Source organism: Notothenia coriiceps, unplaced genomic scaffold (genome assembly GCF_000735185.1).
Source record: "Notothenia coriiceps isolate Sejong01 unplaced genomic scaffold, NC01 NC01_scaffold00017857, whole genome shotgun sequence".
Lineage (NCBI taxonomy): Eukaryota > Metazoa > Chordata > Actinopteri > Perciformes > Nototheniidae > Notothenia > Notothenia coriiceps.
The window spans coordinates 26227-39357 of NW_011350558.1; the positions used below are offsets into that span (position 1 = coordinate 26227).

The following is a 13131-nucleotide window of genomic DNA, read 5'->3' on the forward strand; positions in this document are numbered from 1 at the left end:
CTGCACGACCTGTTGATGTTCAGAGATTATACAATCTGAATCAGAATCAGAAATCAGAAACAGGTTTATTGCCAGGTAGGTTCACACATACGAGGAATTTGACTTGATGTCATGGTGCATACATAAAATATAAAACAAGAAATCTAATATAAAACAAAAAATCTTTAAGGACACCATAATACAATATAGTTAAATAGCAATAAAATAAAGCAGTAATTTACATGGAAATAGAATGCTATGAATGAATTATAGGATATCAAATTGTGAGATAGAGTTGAACTGTTATGGCGTCATACAGTGGTGCAGTGACGAGTCCTAAAACCTGGAAGTGAGTTAGCATTTCACCACTTCCGCTTCCCTCGTCTGAGAGCCAATGGGATTTCTCCATATAAGGTCTGTGGTTTAAGAGACGGATCACGTTTTGTTCTACGACATTAAATCCATCAGCAGTGACCCCACTGGGGATTTTTTAAGAGTTTAGGTGTCTGAAAAACGATGGTTGTTACCAAGTGGCTGAATAGGACTACAGAAGTTGTTGAGGCCGTTGTACGTCATTACGCCGAACACGTAAACACTCCCGCTAAGTTTGTTTGCCCTGTTCTGCTTGAAAGCAAGTACCTGCGCTCTTGCAAACTGTTCAAACAAACACTTCAACTTGTACCATTTAGAATCTGTATTTTTGAATATGGATCTTAAGTTGGCGTGATGGTGAAGTCGTGCGACCCTGCTGTAGTTCCTTTAGAGCATAATGTTAGCATTTTGCTTCTGGCCATTAGATTTATGATTTGAAAAGTATAAAAGTAGGGTCGACATGTGGATATTATCCGGCTGAACAAAACGTGCATTTATCAAACAGATTCGTTTTCCACAGACCTTATTTCCAGCTATTTTCCAAAAGCCTATGGAGAAATCCCATTGCTTTTTTGTCATGGGAATCCATGCGCAGCTTACTTCCGGGTCGGCCAAAATAATACGTCATCCCTGCACCACTCTATTAGGAGCTACAATAAGCATGATAATAATGAACATTAGCCACCTTTAGTTTAGTGGTGGTGACACACCTGGAGATTATCATGCTGAACAAGTCCTGCAAGTGTCATAAATGTGTGTTTGCCACAGATATAATTTTTCTGCAATTTTCCGAAGTCCAATCGAAAAATACCATTTATTTTTGTGTATGTACCCCATGCAATGCTAACTTCCTGTTAGCTAACATCCTGGTCTACACATCTGTAATCACTGCACCACTCAATCGTAAGCTATCGTAGAAGCCTAGTGTTCGTTTTGAGAGCAATGTTAGAACTGAAGTTATATCATTGTGTGGTAGAAAATAAAAAACACCATCACTGCTGCTCTGGCTCTGATCTCACCTTGGAAGGTGCCATGCTGCGAGCTGCTGGGTGCGATGAAATTGAGTGGCACATGGGGCGTCCCACTGATGTACTCATGAGGGAAAGTTCCACTGGGGCCCTTGTAGCGTCGACACACCACCCGCTGGCAGACAAAATAGGCTCCCCCGATTACAAAGACCAGCAGGATGATGGCGATGACCGGGCCGATGGTGTTGGGCCCTGTGTTAGGGACGGAGGGAGGAGACACATACTCTACAGGGAGCAGAACCAAAGAGACAGAGTTAGGGACAGAAACAATACACAAGTGTTAACACTATAATACTTTGTATGAGTATGTTGATGTGTTTACCACAGGCGAGCTCGTCGGAGCCGTCGGGGCAGTCAGAGTAGTTGTCACACTGCTGCTTCTTCGTGATGCACTGGTTGTCTCCGCAGCGGAACTGGTTAGGAGGGCAGATGGCTGCAGGAGGAACACATCAGGAGATCTACGTCAGTTTTGACTCATGAAAAGGTCTTATACGGCAACGTGTTGGAGAAAAGCCTCCAGCTCCATTTCATCAACAGTTATATCATTAATCATTTATATATCCAGTAGGGCTGCAAGCTAATTTAAATGTTATCAGAATCGCAATATTTAATAATGCTATCTAAATCGCATTAAGTAATTTTTGGCAAATGTGAAAATATCTAAATAAAGTGTTCTGGAGCTGCAGGGAAGTCCTGTCTACAAACGGTATTCCACAGACTTCATAAAAAATCCTTGGTACAGATTAGGGCTGAACGATTAATCGATTTTAAATCGAAATCGCGATTTTAAATGATGCAGTTTTGTTCTTCTTGTGTGTCAGTCATCCACACCAATCAGAAGTGCTGTGCTCCACATGTACCAGTCATTGTTAACCAATCAGAAGTGGCCCATGATAGAAGGTGATAGACAGATAGATCCAATCACCTGCCAAGTATTTTTGAAATACTTTTCCAAATGGCTTCCAATGGAGCTCTCCTAGATGGTTTGGTGAAACAAACCATCTGAGTCAGGTTAGTAATGCTCCATCACATGTTTTACATCTATTACAGGGTGAATCTTAAACTGAAGCTTGACTTTAAAGCAACCCAACGGAAGTTTCATGTAAGTTTAGTTCTTTCACTTGTAGCTCGGGCTGCGGGGGTGCTAGAGACGGGAGTACGTTGATACGACCTTCCTAGCCGGAGTTATGGCCGCATTTTACAATAAACATCCGTTGGGTCGCTTAAAAACAAATATCGCAAATCGAATCGCAATATCTGTCAGAAAAATCGCAATTAGATTATTTCCCCAAATCGTGCAGCCCTAGTACCTTCCCCTTCAAAAAATGACACTTTTGAAGGGGAAGGTACTAGGGCTGCACGATTTGGGGAAATAATCTAATTGCGATTTTTCTGACAGATATTGCGATTCGATTTGCGANACAATGTAACGTTTTTTTTTTTTTTTTTAAAACAGAGCCTAAATATGACTGGATGTGGTGCATTTTTGCTAAATGTTTAGACAAATTGCTTGTGTGCCCTTACATACTCACTTGATGGAACCTTTTAAAAAGGGAGAAGCTTTTCTTAATTCTTTCATTGTACATGTATAATGACAATAAATAATTATATTCTATAGCAAAAAGCAATAAATGATTTCTCACTTTTGGCAAAGAGCATTGTCCACCTCAAGACGGGTAACATTTAACCACACCTCGGAGCGCTTCGTTCTCTCTCCACCGTGTGTGTGAGTGTGTGTGTGTTGCATCCATGTAGCAGCCGCGTGTGTAAAAACTGCCCCGCCCCCTCGCACACAGGCGGGGAGAGATCTCTCTCGTCTGGATTGGAAAGATCGAAAATACATCATAGACGCATTTTGTCTTATTGCATATTATAAACGGTGTTGGCGAAACTAAGACTGTAATATAATGTTAAAGTAGCAATAGTACATATGACATGTATTTTTTAAATGTCTCAAGTACCGATAAACAGACCGTCCTGCTAGAGACAGTACTTTCCTGGGGAGAAAAGGTTTGTGGGTGTGTCGGCCACATTAACAATTTCTGACTAACTTATGGCAACACAAAATAATACATGGGAGCGGTGGAGTGATGAGGAGGTGTTGGAGTTTCTGACGATTGTTGGAGCAAACACAGTGGTGGTGGCTTAAAGCCCACCTCCGCTCCGCGCCGTCCGTTAGATGAGCCTGGTCACATTAATAAGAGAAGGAGTTCAAAACACCGGCATAAAAGTTATAACAATAATCTGATTTTAATGGTAAAAAACTCCAATACAGTTTACAGAGTACTCTGGACTCCCAGTTCTACTGCCGTGCGATACAGATATCGGGACCAGCCAGTCAGAAACAGGGGGCATCGTGCATGAATAAACATCAGTATTCATAGACATATTTGGGGGCAGAGTTGTGTCGGCTGCTCCGCCCCCCCAAATCTCTAATTGGTTGATTTCACTCCTAAGCGAATCAGAGAGTCCGTGGGGAGGAGTTGTGTCGGCTGCTCACTCCCCTCGGTGTTCTTACTTGTTGGATTCACTTCTGGTCGGGTCCAATACAGCGAATCAGAGTTCTGGGAAAAAGTATTTTACTTCTGAACAGAGCGTGAGAGCTTCGGAANNNAGGGCACACAAGCAATTTGTCTAAACATTTAGCAAAAGTGCACCACATCCAGTCATGTTTTGACTCTATTTAAAAAAAAAAGACGTTACATTGTTTGTCACAAAGGAGTTTGTAGGATTATGAGTCATTGGCCTAACACAAGTTAGTAATCATTGGCAATCAATTACCTTTTTTCATTTACCATTATTATTAGTTTTAATTTCTGCTTATCTTTATTTTTATTGCAGGTTTTGCTATCTGATGTTGGTGTGATGGGGAACAGAACCTTACCCACAATACTCCATATTGATGAGGTAAGTTATATATTTCACATGGTGAATGTATGTTGAAATGCCTATTTACTGTACACATCGAGCTGATACAGAGCAACATGATCATACATTTGAAATGGTGTTTCTGTCCATCTGATAAGTTTAATATTCACTGTCTTTTAGCTCTGTTTATGCTTTCCACCAACTCCTTAGTAAAGTATTTGGCTCAATGTTCTGCTTTCTTCACCTGCTATTCTCTAACTGTCTGTTTGATTGTCTGAAGAAAACAGCTGCTGCTGGAATTGGGTTTTTCACTTTATACCTCAACATTTTACCCATTGTCAATTAAAAAAAGTATTAGCAAGGTTTAAACAACCATACAGCTTACAGGTCTAGTTCTGATTCCTTGCAATTACCTTAGATTAATAGAAATACTGGTTAGAACACACTGGACACCAATACACATCTTATCAAGGACTTGGTTAACCAGGAGGTCAAAATTAGAATCTATCCTTTAATTATATAGTAGATACAAAATATCATTACACCAATGTCTGAATGTGCCCTTTGTCTTCTGTCGTTTTATTTTTGCATAACAGATACATGCTGAATTCCAGCGCATAACAACTTTTCCACTAAATGTGTGTATACACTGTTTTATACACATTTTCATATACTCTGTGGAGCAATTTTATGAAATGTACCTGTCTAATACCGTATAGAGCCCCATTTGCCTCACAACAGCCTGGATTACTTGCCAAGTGCAAGAATGCAAGACACATTTCTAAGGAAATCGGATCTTAATAAGGCAATAGTGGCATACTGGTTAGAGAAGCACGCTTGTGACTGGAAAGGTGCAAATTCAATCCCCGGGTGGGGAAAGTGAAAAAGCAGAACCTGCCTTGAGCAAGTCACTTAATCCTCAGTGGCCAACAGATCAGACTGTGGTTGTACTAGGCAGATTCCAGGTGTGAACTGTGAAGAACAGAGCATTGCTCTTGGTGAAAAGTCCCTGGGTGAGTAGAATTTTTCAACACATTCAGACCTCTGACATTGTAATACATTTAAGTCACAATTCTTTAACATACTTTAGTTAGGGCAGTCTATTTACATGTATAATGAAGTCATTGTATATATTATATTGTATATTTAGGTTACTACAGGTTGTAAATCTTCTACAATTCATAGACAATTTTGTTATTATTGATGTATTTAGAAATATTTTAATAATTGTAATTTTTTTACACAGGCAACAAGTGATGTTAACCTTAAAAGGGAAGCAATCCTCAAGGCACTTTGCATCCACCTTGGTGAGGATGATGGACATCTCATTCGGGAGTATATGGTAAGTCACTGTAATTGCATTTGCCAGTCACATGTAGTGTTTTAAGATCCTAGTGTCAGACATACATTTTAGATAATTATGTTTTACCTTATAAGGAGCATGAAGAATGAGAATATCTATATGTATGAATTTTGATATTCATCAACAGACTAAAGCATTTAAAACCATCAGCTTTGTTCTTTATACGATGAGGTTGGCTTTATTCATTATTTTTCTTATTGTCCAATGAAAAGACCATAATCAACAATGTCTTAGTCCATCTGTCAATCCTCTCTGACTTCTGACACTCAGCAACAAGCTTATTGGTTCCTACGTAAATCTTTAAAAATACACCTAAACTTGATTTTAGTTCTGCTTTTGATGTCATTGACCATTCTTTGTTGTTACACAAGCTGGAACAATATGGTTTTAATTTTGGAAAACACTGGGGTGGTTAGAAAGTTACCTGACAAATCGAAGTCAAACTGATTTTTTTAATGGAAGTCTCTCAAATATGAAAACAGTCACTTGTGGAGCACCCCAGGGTAGTTGTTTGGGACCACTTTTACTTTCTATTTTTACAAATGACCTACCATTAGTGTTAGAAAAAGCTAAAATTGTAATGTATGCAGATGACTCAATATTATGCAGCATCAACTACAAGAGAGTTGACAAATGTTATGAATAAAGATCTACTACTGATATCAGAGTGGGTCATAAATAATAAGTTGGTACTTAATGCGGGAAAAACAATTTTTTTATTAATAGGATCAAATCATCAGTTAAAAGGTGAACCGAAATTGCAACTACATTTAAACCATATTCAAATTGAACAGGTCAAAGAGACAAAATTGCTAGGTATAACCCTGGATCATAAATTATCTTGGTCTAAACAAATTGATAATGTTGTATGTAAAATGGGAAGGGGTGTGTCACTTGTAAAAATAATTGTAAAATATTTGCCAATGGATGTCAGTAGACAAGTTTTGGATGCTTTGGTTCTGTCGCAGCTTGATTATTGTTTGGTTATATGGTCTAGTGCTGCTGAAAAATACTTAAACAAACTAAAAGTAGCACAAAATAAGGCAGCACGATGTGCACTGCAGTGCTCCTACAGAACCAGAGTAACTGGAATGCTGGAGACACTGAAATGGTTAAGCTGTCAGACAGAGGTCAAATTATATTTTGTTACATTTTGTCAGAAATATTACTCACTCACCAGATATATTATCACAAAGGTTTATAGCGCAATATGCACAACATAACTATCAAACACGACATACAATAGAAGGAAGGTTTGTATTACCCAAATCTAAATCAAATATGGGACAGAAAACAGTCATGTACAGAGCCATGGTCAGCTGGAACTCTTTACCGGTCCACATCATTCAGGAACCTTCTCAAGTACATTTCAAAAGGTTGCTAAAAAATTATTTATGTATTATAAAGTACATTTGAACTGTGCCTGTGGCTATGTATGCATATATTATTATGTACCTGAAATTAGTTTACCGAGGGTTGCAATTGCAATCATAAGTAATTTTTTTCAAAATCCTGCAGCCTTTGCTTAGTGATTGCTAACGGTGTCATATTAAAAACATGGATTGTACATTTTATTAACTATATTGTAATGTATAAACATGTACTTATAGTGCTCTCCCAAAAATGTATAACTGGACTTACTATAAACAAAAAGTAAACAGTACAAATAATATGCAGCTGTTTTTATAAAAGTAAGGAAACAAGTTGCACTAAAGGAGCATTTTTAGTATTGGGCCCAATTATTCTATGGTTATTATAAGAGTGTCTTAAGGAACACTTAAAAAAAAATGCTGATTCTAAACTTTATTTATATGTATTAGTGAAAAAAACACTTTATGGATGAACGATTACTGAGCTAACATTCTCAGTTCCAGTGTGTCCTGGTGTGAACCTACTCTCACAGTCGTGCTCATCAGAGTGGTCGGCACAGTCAGGTTCCCCGTTGCAGCGCCTCTGAGCGTCGATGCAGCCTCCTTTGTCACACTGGAACTGATGGGAGGAGCAGACGGGGCAGCTCTCCTCGTCGCTGCTGTCGTCACACTCTGAGAAGCCGTCGCAGCGCCAGGCCATGGGGATGCAGTCGATCTCTCCTGTGGAGCAGGTGAACTGCTCTGTGGAGCAGGTGGGGGGCTCTGACAGAGAGAGAGAGGGGACATATTATGAGGCTACAGAGATCCCTCTACAGTCAGACAGGCAGAGGGGACAGGAAGTAGTTTGGGTTGGGCCTTAAACAAACACTTCAGGAGATAGTGTCGGAAAGACTGGAAAAGTGCTATATAAATGAGGTCCATTTACAATTTACCACATAGTTGCTCATTACACAGGCTTTTATCCATCTCTGCTGTTTATTTTCATGTACACGAAGAGTATCTCCTTAATGAGGACATTATCCCCCTCCCGGACTGGACACTGGCGAGCCTTGGGACTTTATGTGTCAACATCAGAATGATTTCAGCACAAAGGAAAGAGAATGTGGAGCGACCCTGGTATGGACTGCACGATAATGCTGAGGGTGTCTTTGTGTCTCACCTCCACAGTGCAGCAGGTCCTGCAGTAACACCAGGTGCATGGGACAGGAGCAGCGGGGGGTGCCGTCTCCCTTAGCGATGCAGATGTGAGAACAGCCGCCGTTATCGCGAGAACATGGGTGGGATGCTGGAGAGAGGAAGAAGTCATTACAAACTTTCCTGCCAAAACACAACCTGAACAAAGCCCCACTAAAACAGTCAATCAATCAATTATTTTGTAAATGTGAGTAAGCGATGGGGGTCCGTACCAAACTCATGTGGGTCCATCTCCTCCACAGCATGGATGGAGGTCAGGTAGGAGATGCGGCCCTGAATGCGCGTGCGCCCTTCTCCGGTCAGTTTGTCCACCCTCTCGATCATCTGCTGCTGCCGGTCGATCCAGTACAGGTGGTCTCCCAGCACAGTAACCCCCGTCGGCTGCAGGATGTTGGAGTCCTGCAGGACGATGCGATTGGCTCCTGCAGTAGATGGAACGATGTCATTAGAATAAGAAAATAATTCCACCAATTCAATTAAATAAAAATAAAAAAGAATACTTCTGCTATTTGTTTTAAACTATACTAATATTATTGATAAGGATCTTTTAAATTATATATGTTTTTTTAATTATGATGAAGTTACGCACAAAGCGGATCATTTTGCGTATGAAAAAGAAACATGTCAGTGCCCTCTGACGATGGAGACCTATTTGTTTAAACAAATTAGATTAAATAAATCATAAAAACATTAAACAAGCGCAATGCAAAACAAACATTCTGTCATACTGTCTGGCAAAATAACTGAGAGTTTTTTTAATGATTTTGTAATATCTCCTTGCATATTTGAGATATTATATATTATATTTGAATATATATATATATTTGTATTTGTATATTCTTTATGCATGTGTGAAGCATCCTCCTCAGTTGCACAGAAATTGAAATATCCCCTAATGTAGGCTGTGATTCTCTCTTGTCTAATATGTATCTCATCCTCTTGACCAGCTTTCATTTAGTGGACAGCTTTGCCTTAGAAAGAAGTTGAATTACCCTTCAACTTAATGTGAAACCACAGCGCTGCTCTGATGACAAACAGTCAGCAGTTGCACACCACTATCTCTGCTGACACTGCTCAACTTGCTTTTTGATTTTCTACTGCTTCATGTTGAGTTATTAACAACAAGGGAGAACGCAGTGAGAGCAAACCTCATAGAAACAGTAAGATGGTTGAGAGAACAACACAAACATGTTCTTGAATGAGGCCCAATGATTCCAACCACAAATACATCTCTCACATTTTTGTATTGACATTTCTTATTGCTAACATATACTGTTTGGATTTCTATGGCTGTGGTTGGATAAGCCAAGTAAATAAATACAGAGGTTTTGTTACATGAACAGTGTCACCAACAGAATACTTTTCACCCGCAATGCAGTGCTGCAGTGCCTCTGTGTCCCTTGGTCTCAACTCAACAAATACTATCGATCTGTTTGAGGCCTGGCTTCACTAAATCTCTAGTTTTGTTTGCAATGTAGCTGCGTGTGTCTATGAATAAACCATGGGAGTGTGGTCTTTTCATTTCAGTCGTACCTGCATCTAAATCCTATAACAGAAAAAATGTGTTTGAACTGTAACAGACAGCTGACAGTCTACTAAAGTTACAAACAGTGTCAAACTATATACAAATATCTTTCTTCACTTTATTTAAATGATTTTTTGTAATCTAACTGATAGTGATTGATGCTGTTGATTCATTGGATGGACTATGTAAGCTTGCTAGCCTCATTGTTTCTAAAGGTGCTTATTTAGACATGAGACCGACCTGTTAAAGTGACATAAGATTTATTTAAATGGCTCAATACATGTAACCTATGTTTTTTCATATCATTATTGCGATATAATTGTTTATTCATCTTTAAAATTGTACATCGGATCCATCTCTCAGTTCATCACATGGCTTGGTTGAACACTTAATTGTGATTGGTCAATTTGGACATTCAGTGTCTGCTCTTTTTTGTTAGCAGACCGCTGCTAAGGACACCTTGATCAGTCATTGATTGTGCCGTCATATTAATTGGTAGAAGGAAGCTGTGGCAAAAAACACCCGTTCTCGCTGCATATTACTTCACTTTTTTACATATTTCATCTTATTTAAAACATTTTTTTAAATGTAATTGAGTATGCGCATGTAAACATACTGTATTGTCCCTTGCTTGTCATACTGTGTAAATATTCATCATTTTTGGGAGTGCTTCACTTAAGTCATTGTATCGGTGCATTAACATGCTAATATTTATTTACTTTATTGGATTTTTTCTGTTGATGGTTACCTGTCAGGTCGCTGCTCTCGATGCGTTTGAGGTCTGCGTCGACCCAAAACAGTTTTCCCATTTTGTTGTCCAGAGCAAGAGCCACTGGCCTGATGAGTCCGGTGGTGAACAGAGACTCTCTCTCCGTGCCGTCCAGAGAGGCTCCTTCGATCTTAGCCGAGCGGTCCTGCACTGTGGTGAAATACATGTACCTGCAGGGGGGTGCACACAAGTTAGTTCACAGTAATACATTTCAAATCCCCCATTAGATGCATTCATTTTGTTTTATCTTTGTAAACCAACACATATAAGCTCACCCTTTCTCAGCGTTGACCACGATGGCCCGGGGTTTGTCGGTGTCGTCCTTCAGGACCACGCCCACCGTGTGGCCGTCCATCCTCTGGACGTTGATGGTGTTGGTGGTCTCACAGGACCAGTAGATGTGGCGGCTGTAGGGGTCCAGGCTCAGGTCATGGAGCTGGTTGTCCGCTGGCTGAACACTGCTGCTCACGATCATGGAAGACTGGAGACACACAGCGAGGACACAAGTTCAACATCTGACTCGTTGTGAGTTTGGGCAGGCTCTGTCTTAAAGTGAAGATAATCTATTAAACTGCATCTACTTCATTTTTCTATGAAGCTGTTTAGGGTTATGTTTCTTTCAGACAAAACATGATTTGCTTGCCGTTTAGCTGAGTGCACATCACAACGTGCAGTACCCAAAGTGAGGAGGGAGGGGGGGCTGTGGGTCAGTGGGCATCTGACCCCCTCCCTGTGGCGCGCACTGGGCCCATAAGGGGCTGGAGGACTCTTTCCCCCTGCTTTAGGGCAGGAGGGGGAGCCCTCCACGTCATAGTCCATACACGCTCTTCACGAGGTAAGCGTGTCTGAGTGTGGGACATGGGGCACTTGCGCTCTCCCCGTGATCCTTACGGACTCGGGAGAGNTGTTTTTATATTTGCATTGTTTCCGCACATTTCTCCAAATGGAAGTGTTATATCTCTCACAGGCTCCACCCTCTACTGGGCTCTGGGTACTACTCCTTGATCATATCATGCAAGCATTCATCCACTGAGACTTCTATAAACGTAGCCGGCCCCGGGGCGGGCCTACCTGAATGCGCGAGCATCTCACCGTATAAAAGGAGGCCTCCTCCTGACTGTCATCCTTTTCTCTTCAGCGAGCAGGAGTGAACAACCTGAGCATAGACGAGAAAAAGAAAGAGAAAGAGCATGGAACCACTCCTCGAACACCGGACTTGTCCGACATGCCCTGGCCAAATCGCGGGGGCTGATCCGCACCGCCTGTGTTTCCAGTGCCTGGGGCCGGACCACGCCGAAGACGGCCTAAGCCAGTTGCCGGCCTGCAGCGCTTGCCGGATGATCCCTCGGCTAAGCCGCCGACATCGTTGCGATCATTTTTTTTTTCTTTCCTGGGTGAACCTCGAGGTGGTGGAGATGGGTGAACAGGATGACGAGGTGCCATTTGTGTTCACCCTCCCGAGAGGCCGGGTGGCTAGGTGCACGGAGGAGGAAGGACAATGAGGACGCCTCGTTGTCTGGTCCTTTCGGGTCCGGCGGCCAGGAGGGTCCAGCACACAGGTCTGTGCGTCTGGACTTTCCGGCGGTGATGACCCTGGCGGCGGAGCGTGTGGGCCTACCGCTTCCCCCCACCGCTGCCACCGAGGCCAGTAAGCCACCTTCGGCAGGGGTTTTACGGCCCGTTGCATCCGGCGAGCCACAGGCTTGGCTCCTGAGAGGGACAGGCTGAGACAGGGTGGATTGTGTGACAGTGTTATTCAGTCTATCCAGGCAGCTAGAGCGGGATCCACCACAGCCTGTTACAGGCCGAAGTGGCTAGGATTCCAGCGATGGTGTGAGGAGCGGAGAATAGAGCCCCTATCTTGTGAGTTAGGCTCTATTTTATCCTGCTTACAGTTACTGGTGGACAGAGGGCTTGCTCATTCCACAGTGAAAGTGTATGCAGCAGCCATCTCGTCTTGCCATGAGGGATTTGACGGCAGGTCAGCCTTTAATCAGCCACTGATGTCACGGTTTTTACAGGGGGTCAGGAGGCTTCGCCCTGTAGTGCACAGCTCCCCCAGCAGTGGGACCTGCCGTTGATGCTCGAGGCTCTGGTCACAGAACCATTTGAGCCTCTGGAGCTCTCTTCCCTGAAAGCACTGTCGTGGAAAACAGCATTGCTACTTGCCTTTATGTCAGGCAAGAGAGTGTCCGAGTTAACCTCTCTATCGGTGCACCCGAGTTGCTTGTTGATCCGGGGTGACAAGAGCGGGGCGACACTCAGGCCGAACCCCTCCTTTGTGCCCAAGAGCCTAAGGAGTACGTTCAGGTCGAGGGCTATTCAGTTAGGGGGCTTTAGTCTTCCACCCCATCGTGGGGCTAGGGAAGCTAGTCAGCGTGTTGGTCTTCTTTGTGGGCGACACTGAATGTGTATTTAAATGGGTTATTGCATTGTATGCATATGAGTTAATGTGTTGTGTGTCGGGAGGATGAGGGGCCGAGGATACCTGGTGCAGCAACTTTTGACTACTTTTGTGTGTGTGTCTGTGTGTATCTGCACACGTGGCCTGGGGGGCGCCCCGTCGGCGAAAGGGTGACAGGGAATTCGGTAGGGCACCGCGAATGAACCTGTCGCTCGAAAGGGCCAGTCGGGGGGGCGGGGTTTCGTGTGTTGTTCGTCGG

The 13131-nt window shown here is 42.4% G+C and overlaps 1 protein-coding gene across 1 annotated transcript in view; it reads right to left on the reverse strand.

Moving 5' to 3' along the window:
* LOC104950645 (low-density lipoprotein receptor-related protein 5-like) overlaps positions 1-13131 on the reverse strand; it is a 28752-nt gene that overhangs the window by 2001 nt on the left and 13620 nt on the right. The window contains exons 5-11 of the mRNA XM_010777190.1: positions 10744-10949; positions 10448-10638; positions 8387-8596; positions 8140-8265; positions 7506-7742; positions 1702-1812; positions 1371-1604 (exon numbers count right to left, since the gene is read on the reverse strand). Coding sequence (XP_010775492.1) covers positions 1371-1604; positions 1702-1812; positions 7506-7742; positions 8140-8265; positions 8387-8596; positions 10448-10638; positions 10744-10949 — 1315 coding nt within the window. The remainder of the gene's footprint in view (positions 1-1370; positions 1605-1701; positions 1813-7505; positions 7743-8139; positions 8266-8386; positions 8597-10447; positions 10639-10743; positions 10950-13131) is intronic.